The sequence below is a fragment of the Mercenaria mercenaria genome, chromosome 3 (genome assembly GCF_021730395.1).
Source record: "Mercenaria mercenaria strain notata chromosome 3, MADL_Memer_1, whole genome shotgun sequence".
NCBI classification, from domain to species: Eukaryota; Metazoa; Mollusca; class Bivalvia; order Venerida; family Veneridae; genus Mercenaria; species Mercenaria mercenaria.
The window spans coordinates 90777192-90793052 of record NC_069363.1 but is presented as its reverse complement, the minus strand read 5'-3'; the positions used below and the strand labels follow the sequence as shown (position 1 = coordinate 90793052).

At 34.6% G+C, this 15861-nt stretch overlaps 1 protein-coding gene across 1 annotated transcript in view; it reads left to right on the top strand.

The window, feature by feature from the left end:
- The window catches only part of LOC123524076 (tetratricopeptide repeat protein 39B-like), a 58137-nt gene that overhangs the window by 1216 nt on the left and 41060 nt on the right, over positions 1-15861 (top strand). Inside the window, exon 2 of the mRNA XM_053539249.1 lies at positions 5847-5878. Within this exon, the coding sequence (XP_053395224.1) occupies positions 5847-5878 (32 nt within the window). The remainder of the gene's footprint in view (positions 1-5846; positions 5879-15861) is intronic.

Here is a 15861-nt window from a genome sequence, read left to right as displayed (position 1 = left end):
TATTCCTTATTCAATATAATACTCCAACAGGGAATATTACACCAAATTTAAATATAACACTCACAAGAAAAAGTCAGGTTCGACTCCGTATCAGGCATCTGGTTTCATACATATATTTACAACATATTATTATGCGTATTTCATAATAACTCTAAAAGTATACAATGTACATGATCAAGCAGCCAATCAAAGTATTACCTTAAGTAAGCCTTATACAATCATATATAATAAATACAACATTTTACATACCGATTGTGGATCGAATCAACACACACACCGTCTCTACAACTGCTACGTATACTGTCCAACACACACTCTCGTGAAGGTGCTGTTATGCTGCAAATTAGAGTAACAACGAGTGCAACTAAGTACCATAGACTGTGATTCTTTATTGTTACTGCATATGTATTAATTAGGTTTAAGAATAGGATTATAGAAAGTAAGAAAGTTAAAAATGCCGCCATCTTGAAAACTATATACATGTACAATTACATGTATTCCAAATATTTCATTACTTAGAAAACACCAGAAATAATCTTGCAGTCTATATTTAAACAAATAAAAACAAGAGCAAAGCATTCCTAACCTGTAACAATGACCATCACCGCGATAATTAATCAAACAGAGGAACCAATTTAACATGTCCGTCCTTCTCTACAGCTGACTAGGGACTGATCTCACGTGACGCTTACAACAACAATAAAAGGCGGGAGAATTGCCAATGATGGTCCAAGGGAGATAACTAGTACTTGATTATGTAAATAATCCAACCTGGTTACATACTTCCCCTCTTTCAAAAATGACGTCCCGTCATTAACGTCCAAACGTTGGGCGCCAAAAGATGCTGTCGTTAATGAGATAATTAATGAGATTTGATACCATTATTACATTTTATTACATCATGTTACATTTGCTATTACATGTTGGAAGCTGTAATAAGTATAATCTGTCAATCACATAGTTATAAGATTACTTGCAGGGTTATGCTTAGCATGTAAACATTTATAGATGTTTGAGGTAACAGTATGTATTGTAATAGGTAGACATATTGTAGTGTTTGCTATATATGGTGGTATCAGTTGGTACTAATAGCAAAGAGCAAATTTATTAAATACTAGCTGAAAAAAAAGAAATCAAGTTTAAAATTAAATTCTAATATCTGCAAAAGAACTTATTTCACTTAAAATAGCGTTTTTTCATGCCTGTCCTATTATTTTGTGTTATCGATCAGCCATTTAGGGTTAGTATAATCTTAAACGAGGCGTGAGGAAAGATAATAGAAATATAAGCGTCAAAGTTAGATTTAAAAAATATTCTATTCTTAAAATTTATGACTTGATTTTGCTTGTCACTTGATTTTTCCGCCAAGAAACAGGAGAAATTAACACCGATATACATACGTTTTTCTTTCCAAAACCGTACTAAATGTAATTTTATTTTCTTTTTTTTTTGAAAATTGGCAGAAAAACGAAGAATTATATGGTTGATAATAGCTTAAAAAGATTTTTAAAAATATTTTATCCTTTAAATGTAGATTTTGTCTGTCACTTTAGATTTCCGCGCATATAGAATCTGGCGAAATCAACACCCATATATGTTTTTTGTATTTCGCTATTCTAAGTGAAATAAGTAAGTTTACAACATCATTTATGCATGTCTTAACATTATGTTTGATGCCTCTTAAATACTTCCGTAATCCTAGCCTATCCTCATAGGGTTGTCTAGGAATACCGAACTTCCGTAATCCTAGAATCGGAGGCTAGGATTACGGTACAGTAATCGTAGCCACTGCCTTCTCCAAATCAACATTCTAGGATAAATCCTGTTTTCCGGTATTAGCCACCAATAGATTTAGGGTAAGGGGGTATCAGCCATTATGCTACATAGCCGTAGTGTTTAGTATCATCCTTTTTTCAAGGTTCAAACAAAGAAAATTAATGCATGAAAAATATTGCAGATTATCATAAAACGTTGTTGTAATTAAGATGTAGCAAAAATATCCCCAGAGCTCTCCAGAAGCATCGGCAAAATCACCGACTCTGCGCATGCCTGCCGCCGACTACTTTTGCTAAAGCCTTATATTTTTATTTTTCGGTTTACGGAACCGCCGCTCAAACAATAAAAAGAGTTTTCATCGCGTATTCCAAAAAGAAGAAAAACATCTCGTTCTTCGAATACCCGAGTCAGATTAACATTGGGAATTCCCATAATTCTATTTTTGAATTTAATATCTTATGAGTGACATAAACGACCAATTAAAATTTCCGATAAATACGGCGCCCAATCAGCATGCTTGTTACACAATTTACAAAGCGTTTAAAGATGGCTGCACCCAGGTTGTATTATTTCCAAAGTTTTGAAGTTATTTTAATGAAAATGCAACAATATTCAAAGTTGCAACATAGTGCTTTCCTGGAAAAATGGACAATTGTCGGTGCAGTCTGTGTTTAGTATATGACTGCGTTTACAGTAACTGCACATGTTGTCCCAATAGTGCAATGCTTATTTCGATTCTATGCACCGCTTATTATGCAGACTTAAAATTTAAAAAAAAAATGTGGATAATATTATCTTCAGAGCTTTTGATGATGAGGATACTGGAGACTTTTCTGATGATGATTATGACTTTGATTTCTAATGTGCCATTAAGTGTTTATTGATGGAGTCAATCTAGTCACTTTTAGTCAGTTTTGATAATACAATTCAAATACTCACCCAGTGATCTAGTGTTAGCTGTGGCAATTTCATTATATAGAGTATTTCTAGTCACTTTAAGGATGAGCTTTTCTAGTCAGTTTGGATATTAAAGTCAATACAGCTGGGATGTTGTTTATGGTCATCTTTTATATACACTTTCATATAAAAACTGCATGTCTAAATGGACAAGTAAAACTACTCGAGAAGCCACCAGATTGCACCATTTTACTCCTATATTTTCAAAATTTTCCACTTTCCATGGGGGCCCCCCTGTATCTCCTCCCTCCCCCTACTCAACGTGTGCATTGTCACCTTCTACTTAATTATTATCACTGGTTACAATATTATGTCTGGAGAACACTGTATCCCCAAAGTTTACTTTATTTTTGCAATCTTATCCTACTTCTGCTTCCGTAGCTCAATACCGATGGTGTGAAATTATTTGCATTTTCAAGGTAAACAAATTATTTGTACAAAGATTTTGTTGTCAAGGTAGTAAAATAAAATTTTCATTTTGACAAAGTAAGAATTTTCCTAAATCCTTATCTTCTGGCAAAAATAATCGCTAACATTGTACACGCTCGTTACAAATATTCAGTTAATCTCGACAGCCCCCTTACCCTATTTACGGAAATACCGGAGAACAGAGGTCTTGTGAATCCCAACTAATATTCACAATCCAGCAATCATGTTACTTTTTGTTAGGTGTGATGAAGGATGGATCCCTGACCCCCTCACATCTGTGATGGGGACAATAAATGGGTTACCTCGGTAGCCGAAATCTAAAAAAAAATATTCACAATCCTGGACCTTGCAAAGAACAACGATACTAAAGATCAGAAAGACATCATACTATTTGATTTTTCTAAGGCCTTTCATATTAGGTTGCTCATTTCAGGCTTCTCTACAAACTGGATATCTATGGAATATGGGGTCCAGTTCACTCATCATTAAAGCATTTCCTGAGCTCTAAAACTCAGCAGGTCACCCTAGAGGAGTCTATCTCCAGCACAGCTCCAGTTCTTAGTCCTCAGGGAAACATGCTTGCAGGTCTGCTGATGTTCCTGTTTATCAATGACCAGGACAGACCTTCAAGACTCCATATCAAGTCACGTCTCTTTGCAGATGACTGTATCCTGTTCAGAAAAATAAAGAACTCATAAGATGCCAAAGCCATTCAATAAGATCTCAGCCAGCATGGACACTGGGAGTCCAATTGGATGATGGAGTTCCGTCAACAGAAGTGCCAGGTCATACACATATCCAACAAGAAAAACATCATCTATAGACGAACCATACACCATCCAAGTCCATGTGTTAGAAAGCCTAGTACCTGGGTATCTATATTCACGAGACCTTCAGCTGGAACGACCATATAGACACTAGGGCAAAGAAAGCTGACAACATCAGAGCTTTCATTAATTTCAAGAAATAATTTTCTAATGTCCTTAAAACACAAAGGAATTGTGTAACAGGACTTTTCTGCCTAGTATTTGAGTATGGGAGTGTCATGGGGGTGTCTGGAACCCATACACAAAAAAGAACACTAGAAAGTTAGAAATAGTACAATACAGGTCGGCCATACATGTATATGTCATCGGTGATTATCGCAGAACATCCAGCATTACAGACATGCTACAGTAACTCCAATGGCCTAATTTACAAGAGAGGCACATTTAAGCCAGGTCTGTGACGATATATCAAATAGTACACAAACTGGTCAAAATGCTCGTGGTCCTACATAATATGTACTTTCACCAGCAACTGCACTGAAAGATCATAATCACAGATAATGACTCGGGAGTTGGGTCATTAATTTGCACACTAGACCAGTCTATTTTTGATTGACCATTGTTTATGTTGAATACCGTAATATAATTTTATTACCAGATTTACATACTATTTATCACTTTTAATAAATGACTATAGGTATGTTGTGTAAATTACTTTTAATTAAATTTGTTAAATTTCACACAAAATTTCCAAATTATGATGTAGCGGGCAAAATATTTACATGTGGCATATTGACACATGGTGAATCTCCTAGCAGAGTAAAGGTCTCATTATGTGGAAGTTATGCATGAATATTGTGTTGACTTTTTGAAAGACTTTGTGTAATGTTAAAGTTTAACTTATTATCCCCCGCCGATGAAATCAGGATGGGGGTATTGAAATGGTGTTGTCCGTCCATGCGTGCGTCAGTCCACAGCCATATCTCAGTAACTAGCAGGTAGAATTTCATGAAACTTGAAATAAACATGAACCAACATACTGCGATGATGCCCGTCTTCTTTTTTTTTTTTTGATTGGTCAATTTTCCTTAGAGTTATTGCCCTTGATTTAATGAAAAATGCCCAAAAATGTCCGTCCGCAGCCATTTTTCAGTAACTATCATGTAAAATTTCATAAAACTTGAAATAAACATGCTCCAACATACATGATGCCCGTCAAGTTTTTTTTTTTTGATTTGTCAATTTCCGTTAGAGTTATTGCCCTTGATTTAATGAAAAAATCCATGTCTGCAGCAATTTCTCAGTAACAAGCTGGTAGAATTTCATGAAACTTGAAATAAATATGAACCAACATACTTCGATGATGCCTGTCATTTTTTTTTTTTAATTGGTCAATTTTTGGTCAGTTATTGCCCTTTAATTGTTTAAAAATCTACAGATTTGTACATAACAAACCAACCAATTGGTAGAATTTCATTAAACGTCTTTCATTCTTTTCCATGAACATTTATTATAAACATGTGAAGTTGTGTACCCACACCTGGTCACCACCTTGCCTTGGTCACACCAATTCATCGAATTTGCTTGTTTTATATAGATTAAAAACAAGACATACCTTGTAATTGCCTCTAATGAACACATGTCTGCTCATAGCAGTTTCAGTTTGGTAATCATTAAATAGAGAATGGGTCAGAAATTTACATATATGAAAAATAGAAATGATCAAAGATATCTTCAAAACACATATATCCTGTATTGTTTCAGCTGCTAAAGACTATGATTTAAACTTGTTTCTTGTAAATAAAAAAGGAAACAAGGCTATTATCAGTACTGATGAATCAAACAATTGTTATGTTGATTTATAATTCATTATGTTTCCTTTCTTTAATTCATCGTATTTTTCTGTATTTATTTCAGGCATTTGAAGATGCTGTTGAAAATATTCAGATGTAAGTACATACAATATTTTTAATGACTACTAATTAGAAGAGTAAGGAAGGCAAAAGCCTAATGCACTTGTCCTGAGAACAGCATTGGTCGCAAAGCCACTATGTTGGTTTTCTCATGGCACAGCTCATTTTATGAACTACCAGTACTGTCTCTATTGTCTTACCTCACATTGGAGTTGGTCTTGGTGGGAGGCAGGCGTACTTTGGTTTCGAATCAGGTTACTCAAAGGTCAACACCTCTGCAATCATACAACACTGTTATAGTGTGTTTTAATTTTATGGCAGCATTATTTGTTTTGACAGTAAGTAATTTAAGAAATAATATATCTCATCCAGTGATTTAAATGAGATATATTATTTCGATTCTAACACATTATAAAGGATTTTAAAGTACGTCCTTGATGACGTGCATTAAATATTTGCCCGTTTTCATTCGTTTTTTTTTTCCAGCGCGCCGCTATGCCGCATGACGCCATGACATAATAATTGTGACGTCAGAACAGTGATTTATTGTGTGATAATTCACTGCTTTCTTCCTTCTTTGTTTAATAGGAAAATGAATCTGATCGTGTTAGAATAATTCTTAATTACTACCCATAACATTAATTTTCATAAATTGTGTGAAGATTCATTCTTCCTGCATTATTTCACCATTTTGTATTGTAGACATATAGTTCATATGGCAATAAGCAAGTCAATACTTGTATCTTGTGATTCTAAGACTGGTATGCAGATTACTGTACCTTAGCAGCTAAATCCATTTGCCTTCAGCAGCCAGTCAGTTATTACTTCAGACTGAGTTATTGTTAACTTCAGCTTGTTTTAAGCAGCCACATGTCTTAAATAGCCAGATTGTCTCTCACTATAATTAAGTAGCTGCCAACTGTATATGTTATAAGCATCTACACTAAATGCTGAAGCTAAAACTAAACATACTTAACCCTTACCCTGCTAAATTTCTATAACGAACTTGTCCATCTTCCAATTTGGACAAAATCAAAACTGTTAAAAGGGGTGCATACCAAAAAGATACTGACTGAATGGCAAACAGTGCAGATCATGATCAGACTGCTCGGATGTGCAGGCTAATCATGATCTGCACTGGCTGATCTGAGCAGTCCGATCATGATCTGCACTAGCTGCAAAGATAGTGTCAAGAGTGTCCAGCATGATAAGGGTTTAAGATGATTACTTATTTTGCAGCTCATGTCAGCCTACTAGAATACTCTATTATAGTTTTTGTTAAAATCTTCATAGAGCATCAGATACTTTCTATCTATCTTACAACAAATTCTTTTGTTAGCCCTAATTCACTTGGCTGTATCATGTATATTACATAAGTTTAATAGCATGTAATAGCACGTGGTTTCTCTGTATATGATATCTGATGTCAAGCAAGACACAGAAGTTGCCAGCAGGAAGAAGACATTTTCAGCAATCTTCTCTAAGATGTATAATGGAAAATGCTGCAACTGAAATTAACAACGTTGCACAGATTAAATACCAAGTTTTTTTAAAGAAATCCTCTTATTTGTTTAAGAACTCTTTTAAGCAGAAGTGTAATAAAAGCATCATGTGCTAAGATCACGTTGTGCAGAAGACATTTATTTATGTCAGTTTCTAGAAAATAGGTTAAGCTTTTTTGCATGCATGATTTCCTCGTTTTTATGCAGTTTCTCAGCTATTTATTTTGTCTTTTCAACATTTAAATTTTAAAGTTCCATTATGCTTAAAATTTTGTGTTAAAAGAAATAAAGCAGCTGGCTAAACAGAGAAAAAAAAGCATAATTGAGCCGCGCCACAAGAAAACCAACTTAGTGGCTTAATTTGCGACCAGCATGGATCCAGACCAGCCTGCGCATCCGCACAGTCTGGTCAGGATCCATGCTGTTCGCTATCAGTTTCTCTGATTGCAATAGCCTTTGAAAGTGAACAGCATGGATCCTGACCAGACTGCGTGGATGCGCAGGCTGGTCTGGATCCATGCTGGTCGCAAAGCCACTATGTTGGTTTTCTCATGGCGTGGCTCAATTAGGCTGTTAGTATGAATGTTGCTGTTGATGAACATATTCTGTACGAGACATAAAGGGGGGTAACAAAATGAATAGATTTTTATAATACTTTTTATTGTAAATCAAATTGTCAAACATACTGTTAAATCTATGAGATAACAATTAAAAAGAAAGTAATATATTTTATGTTCCACACAAAAAAAATGTGGCTGCCACACTAACCAGTGGCAAAAATATTCTGTCTATTATGTCTGTATCATCTCTCATTATTTCATGTATACATGTACATACATGTGTGCTGTTCAATGATATAATATACGTAGGATTTGAAAACAAGTGTTCCGCCGAGAACTTTACCTCCGGAACTTTTGTAGAATGGGGAATCTAAGAAAATATATAGAAGAAAGATCAATCCTCTTTTCCAGCAAGTTTTATTTTATTATTTTCCTTCATAAGAAAGTTGGCAGAATGATCTCCTACATATTAAAATATATGTATGTCTGATAATAAACATAAACATATTTTGAATATACATATAATCCAACAGAAATTACTACTGATTTCTAGAATTAAATTTGCATGATATTTGCATAAGCAAAGTCACTAAGGTTACCCTTGTTATTTCATGATCTAATTATAAATAGGCAAAATATAAAATGAGACGGATAATTAAGACTTTAGTTAACAAATGTTTGAACTGTAATTTTGTACCAAATCATTCACTTAACAATATTACCTTATAGATAATGAAATATTGTCAAAATTCAAGATATAAAGTTCTTTCAGGAACTTTCAAGTTTAACATACCATTATTACATAAATCTCAAGAAATCATAAAATGATATCTAGAAAAATATATATTCACTATCCATGAAATGACATATTAACCAAATTCAAGATATTTAAAGTTCAATCAGGAACTTTAAATTTATGTACAAACAACTTATTTACACCTATTGCTTCTAACAAAAATGGTCAGAGCAATGTCAGATAACAACTTAATTAATTTTCATTCTGACTTCTAATTTAATTATTTTTCAAATATCAAAAACTCAAAGAGATACATAAGAACTCACTTACCTAAGAAAATATATAGAAGAAAGATCAATCCTCTTTTCCAGCAAGTTTTATTTTATTATTTTCCTTCATAAGAAAGTTGGCAGAATGATGTCTGCCTGCTGGAAAAGGGATCTTTTGAGGGTTCCTCTCGTTGGCCATTGGTCCTCGGATCTTGACCAATCCAAACGCAAAATTTCACATAATTTACATAAGGCGGAGATGTTAAATCTTTAGTTAAGTAGTAGAAAAAACTGTGAAAATCTTTAAGATGTTGTACATGTCAAGCCAGACAAACTATCACCTATGTTTTTAGAACAATACAGCTTAACATTTGCTAAAACAGCAAACATTTGATCACTTCCTTTGAAAGTAAGGGAAGTGTTAAGTGGCTTCATACCTAGCTACAGATGTCAGGATATTGAGACTTCTTAGTGTGATTACAAAAATTTAGCAAAGTAGTGCTTTTCTAAAAGATTACATTCCTGACTGTGGGAATATTAAGAAATATTAAAAATGTAAAATATTTGTGGCCAAAAAGTAATATAGATCAAAGTTCAGAAACAAAGTATTTTACTAATAATAAATGAAAAATAAAATATAAGAAATTTACACAAAAATCACAGCATAACACCATCTCTCCCTTAAAATTTACTTTATTCCTATAAAGTATAATAATGTGTGACCAACGAGAGTTGTAGATTAGTTAGTTGTGGGTAAGTGAGCCGAGGATTATGTACAAAAATTTACAGAACTTTGCGTTTATTGTAATCCTGCTAAGACTGATGTTCTATTATAAGTTATAAAGATAACCGTTTGTTCCATGTAGGAAATAAGTTACATCTTTATATCCAAAAATATGAGACATCAAAGCAAAATGTTACATAAACACATATGAAAAGCATAATACAAAACACAAAATGAAGTTACAACAATCTTCTGAAGTTTTTCAGCATAAGGAACAGTATAAATGCTGTTTGCATTTGTTTGGTGCTTCCAATTTTCATGCTAAGGCAATGCACTGCTTACAGGAATTAGTAAATTACCATGTTGAAAGTAGAAATACACACAATATGGTGTGCTAAGAATTTCTCTTATCTTTCTGGATTGGAACATAGAAACTTTATGTTGAGTTTTCACTGACAAGGTGTTTTCAGTTAGTTTATTCTTTAACTGGCAATGGTCCCAATCAAATATTAGAACGGAGTTCCATAGTCCCCTAATAGATATGCTTTTAATGTTCTGTGGAAGGTGGGCCTCCCAGTAGGTAAGACACAAGGATAGAGTTTGTAAAGGTATCCGTACGCAGTTAGTTCCATTGGTCAGTTCAAGCACAAACTTTGTTTGTTTAAAATGTTGCTTTCTGATTAGATACAGTATAATCGAAATGACAAACAAAAAGGTACAGATAGATAATGCCAAAATATAGTGATCTAATGTTAAGTCAAGAGTTTCGAGAAAATTTGGCTCTTGAGTTGTAGTTACTTTGTTGCGTTTGTAAATAAATGAAGGTGCTGTAGTCGCAGTTACATGTTTGGACTTTTGTAATACAGCTACAATTGTAACAAGTTTTCTCAGTTTACAGAAAACTATGATCAGCAAAATAAGACAGATGCCTACTACAGCAGTAGTGCAATACAGTAATATATCAGCAGGGGCTGGCCAAGAATCATCTAATGAGATATGCCCAGCCAAAAGAGGTTCAGTCAAGGTTCGGAAAGCTACAGCATCATTTTCTGCTGCTTTAGCCATTTTCTGTAAGCTCAAATGTGATTTTCTATCATCTGCTATAATGTGACTCATAGAATGATTATATAGTTTAAATTGAGGGACATCTATATTTAAAGGTTTTTGAAAACTGAATTACTTTCTATTGACTGTAGAGATGTGTCATTGAAAAATTGTTGTAAAACAGCCAAATTGACAGGGTGTAACTTTGTGATACTGGTCTCTTGACAAGAAGACAGTCTTTGAGGCAGGTACATACCTCGAGCTGATACAGAACATTGACATGGAACAGTTAGAGCACAAAAATTACAACCTGTTACCATATGTTTAGATGTATTACATGTAAATTCCAAAGACTGAACTTTATATATAACAATTAATGTTTTTGTGAGTACAAATATATTTGGTTTTACATGATCAGTCAAAAATCGAAAGTCACATAATTTCTTCACAGTAGTTTTATCATTGTGAAAAATAGCTAACAGACAATTCTCAGTTGTAATTGGCACCAAGACTCTGTTGATTTTACACAATAATTTGTGTTGGTTGCTCACTTTACAGCGAGCAAGGTCATTTTGATTGAAAACTGTATAAAATTGTAAATCAGAAGACATTGCAAATAATTCAGGTAAATTCAACAACTGAGTAGCATGATCTGTAGAGTCATTTACTGGGGACTGGAAATGACATGACATTAAACAAAGTGAGTGGTCTCTGAAATGGAGATATAGGAAATTTTAAAGCTACATATAGCTTTGATCCTTTCCGATTAAACAGACTTTGTACATTTTGGTAAATATCATTTATGTCTGTATAGACTAAGTGAAAACCTGGTATTTTGTATACAATATCTTTTTAATGTCATAGACTGTTTTTGACATGGTTTCTGCATTGATTAGATGAGGAGAAAGTTTTCCTTCCACTAACTGATATACACCATCTAAAATTTCATTAAATCTGTGTTCAATCTTCCTAGATTTTTCAATATGTTTTGCCATGAAAACACTCATAATAGAGAAAGCCTTTTCTAAATTATTAAAAGATTCATAAAGTTGTGTTTGAATATGTTCAATTGCTAATTCATTATCTTTGAGCCCTAACATGATATTGTTCATCCTTTCATCCGAAGCTTTAATGTACGAGGCTAGATTTTCCTCATGTTGTTCCACAGTTGAAACTACTTTTGATGTGATTCTATTTAAAGCATTAATATGACGAGCTAGCATCTCAACATCTTCAACTGTTGCTGTTCCAAAGATAGATTTACTAAGGTCACCTATAAATGACAACAATGCTCTTCTTGAACGACTGCGCACACTTAAACGTCTTTCAGGGATTAACCTATATACTGATTCCAAGGTGCTATTGATGATTATCTCGGTCTCATGCCTTATTTGATTTATCTCGAGTAATACTTCATTCATAAATGAACATGTTTGTGCGTCCTTAGTACAACTTGGTAAATCTAACATATTTAGAGTTGTTGGTAACTCAATTTCAAAGGTGTGGATCCACATGTCCTCTGCCATATAAAGTTGAGCTCGTGGCTCGAAGGTGACACCATAATTTAGACGCTGCAACTCAGTCGGAACAATTCCAGACACCATGGTCAGACAGAGAGCCAAAAGCAGAGTTCTAAGCATCATGGAACTATAAAGAAATAGAAAGAATGCAGGTCAGTCAGTGTTGTAATTCTGCGGCCAACAGTTTTACAATCTAGCACTATAATCAGGAACAGGAACTGACAGAGAAAAGTAGAAGGAAAGATAACTTTTATTCACTCACATACAGAACACATACACACGCCTTGCAAATCAGACCTGAACCTTAAATTTATTGTTGACATCCCGCATACAGTTTCTTAGAACACAACATGATATGCATGATGTGTAAGAAAAATGGATACAAGTCTGCTTAGTATACTTATTAGAGTGAACACTCATAAGCTACACTGTGACCTGTCTTTATTCATTATGTCCCATTACAAGTTTTGTAAACAAAAGACTGATTAAGACATATAAGTATCTGTGAGTTCATAACAGCAACTAAAAAGTGTATACTGTAACAACGCTTTCTTTAACACCATTCCATTAAGACAATTTAGTTTTAACTTTATCAATCCACCTTAACACCTGGAATCAATATGGTTCCTTATTCATCCCTTCTTTTAAGATACCTCAGTTTTTTTGTTTGTGTTTTCTTGCGATTTTTCTTACGTGCCTTGCCTGTTGTTGTATGAGTTTTATAAAATGCATCTTTTAAAGCCTGTGAGACATCATCTTCTGCTTCCCATGAGCGTGGTATGTTGGGGTTTTTCCATTCAATATAAAATTGCTTTACATTGCCCCTAATTCTTTGTCTAATGATCTTGTTTGCCTCGTGCCATTTACCATCATAGTCGTTGCTATTGTTATTATTGTCATTGGTACTCTGATCTTCATTATCATTTTGAATATCACTGTGCTGGGACGTGTTTTCCCCTTGCCCTTGACCTTGTGTTTGACCATAACCTGATGTGTCCCGTATCATTTTGATTGGTATTGGCTTCAGGATTTTGGACCTCGTTTGAAGTTGGATTTGGTCTTACTTGAGATAGACCAGAACTTGGCCCTGGTTGGGGAATTGAACTGCCAGAATTTTGTGTGTCTGCTTCAGGAATTGTCGATAGTTTCTAGGATCATGGTACCTTTTGAGGTTCTTTGCATTAACCATACCTTTAACAAGTTTGTTAGTCTTGTTGTCTGCTATGCGGAAGGTATTTGGAGCTGACCCTTTCTCAGTGATGTGATATGGCCCCTTCCATTTATCTTCTAGTTTATTTGACAAACCTGGGGTGTGCTTGTTATTCTTTAACAGAACTCTATCCCCAATGTCTAAATCTGAATTCTTTGCTTTGACATCATGCTTTTGCTTGCTTTCCTTCTGTGTTAACTCTGAGTTGGTTTTTGCCTGACCATGTACCATTTTAAGGTTTTCAAGCATTTGTTCTACAAAGGTCTTTGCTTCGGGGTTTAGTGTTTCTCTAGGAACTAAGGAGGTATCAAAGGGAAGTCGCATTTCAGTACCAAATAACATTTTGTAGGGAGAGTAACCAGAAGTTTTCAGTGTTTGGTGCTGACCTAATAGCCATAAGGACAGTGGGTATGATAAGATTCCAGTTGTCTTGTCTTTTGTTAATATACATTCTTAAGGTTTGTGCTATAATGGCATTTTGACGCTCCACGCAGCCATTTGCTTGGGGATGATAGCTGGCGGTTTTATGCCTGGAAACTTCATAAATTTCACAAACGGCATTGACAAGTTTTGAGAGGAAGTTGCGACCCCTATCGGTTACTAAGGACAAACAAGCCCCATAGCGACAGAAGATCTCATCATGAAGAACTCTTGCAATTTCACTAGCAGACTGAGTAAACAGAGGAAAGGCCTCAACCCACCTACTGAAACTATCGACACAGACGAGAAATGTATTCATGACCAGATTTTGTTTTCGTTAGAGGGCCCAGGATATCAACATGCATCCGTTCAAAGACCTTGACAATAGGCAATGGATTCAATGGCAATGAATGAGGATGTGAATTCTTCTTGCCATTTGACACCTATCACATGATTTTATGAAATCAGTAACATCTTGAAGCATTCTAGGCCAGTAATATTTGTTTTGTAATGCACCAAAAGTTTTCTTTATGCCAAAATGACCATTAAAGTCATGATATGATTGCATCGCCTGTAAACGAAGTTTGGCAGGAAGAGCTATCTGGAAAATAAACTTTTCATGATCTGGCTTTTTCTTAGACCTAGGTTGATATTTATGCATGAGAATTCCATCAACATGTCATAAAAATCTTGGTTGTAAACAACAAATTTAGAAGATTTTTCTTCGGATGGAAGTACACCAGAAGCCAAATAATTATAAATGTTTTTGAAGTCAGGGCACTCTTTCTGTAATTGTATCAATTCAATGTCATTTCAATTTTTTCAGTGACTGGTGATTCTACATCTACAGATAAGACTGGGGCAAATTTAGAGTACTCAAAGGTTACTTCTAACATTTCATTTTCAGGAATTTCTCCTTCGTTTTCAGTCACAGGACTGGTTAAGTTAGTCACATTTTTATTTTCAGAATAATTTGGTAAGACTTGAGCTTCTGCTGAGTGTACATTTTCAGCCATTATATCTAGCGGATTCTCAGACTTAGAACTTTGGTTCAAATCTTCGTTATGACTTGTTTGTCCTGTTTGTGCCTCAATAGTAAGTCTTGATAAGGCATCAGCACTATTTTGTTTGCCTTTAATGTATTCAACTTTATACTGAAAGCCTTGTAAAAAGAGTGCCCATCTAGCAATTCGACCATTTGTTGACTCATTCATGGAATTTAAACATTTCAATGCTTTGTGATCAGTAAATATAGTAAAACGGTGGCCTGTAGAAAGATATGATTTGTATGTCTTTACCCCAGAAACTATAGCTAAACATTCCAACTCAGATACTGATAATTTTTCTCTGCTCCATGCAACGCTCGGCCACCATATTCAATAACTCGCTCTTTGCCATTTTCATCGAGCTGACCTAATATATAACCTAAGCCTGCAGTACTTGCATCACATGTGAGTATAAAAGGTTTGTTCATATTTGGAAATGCTAGAATAGGCGCAGATGAGAGAGCATTTTTCAAAGTTCTTAGTGCTTGTTCACACTCTTTTGACCATTCAAAGCGTATACCCTTTTTTAATAGTTCAAAAATTGGGGCACAAAGTTTACTATACCCCGCGATAAATTTTTTATAATAGTTAGTTAAACCGAGAAGGCTTTTTACCCCTTTTGATCTTTTGGAGCTGTTAAATTCTTAATTTTTTCAACTTTTCTCTCATCTGGCTCTACCCCTTCCTTACTGAACACATGACCCAAATAATTAAGTTTTTTCTGAGCAAAGTAGCACTTATGTGGGGAAAGTTTCAAACCTGCTTCCCTAAGACGCTTAAAGACCTCTGAAATGTGTGTCAAATGTTCTGAGAAGGTACGAGAGAAAATTATCACGTCATCGACATAGCACAAGACGTATTTCCAACTGATACCACGTAAGACTGTCATCATTAGACTTTGGAAAGTTGCAGGCGCTCCTGATAAACCGAAAGGCATATTTCGAAAAGAAAAAATTCCATCATACGTGATAAAGGCACATTTTTCTTT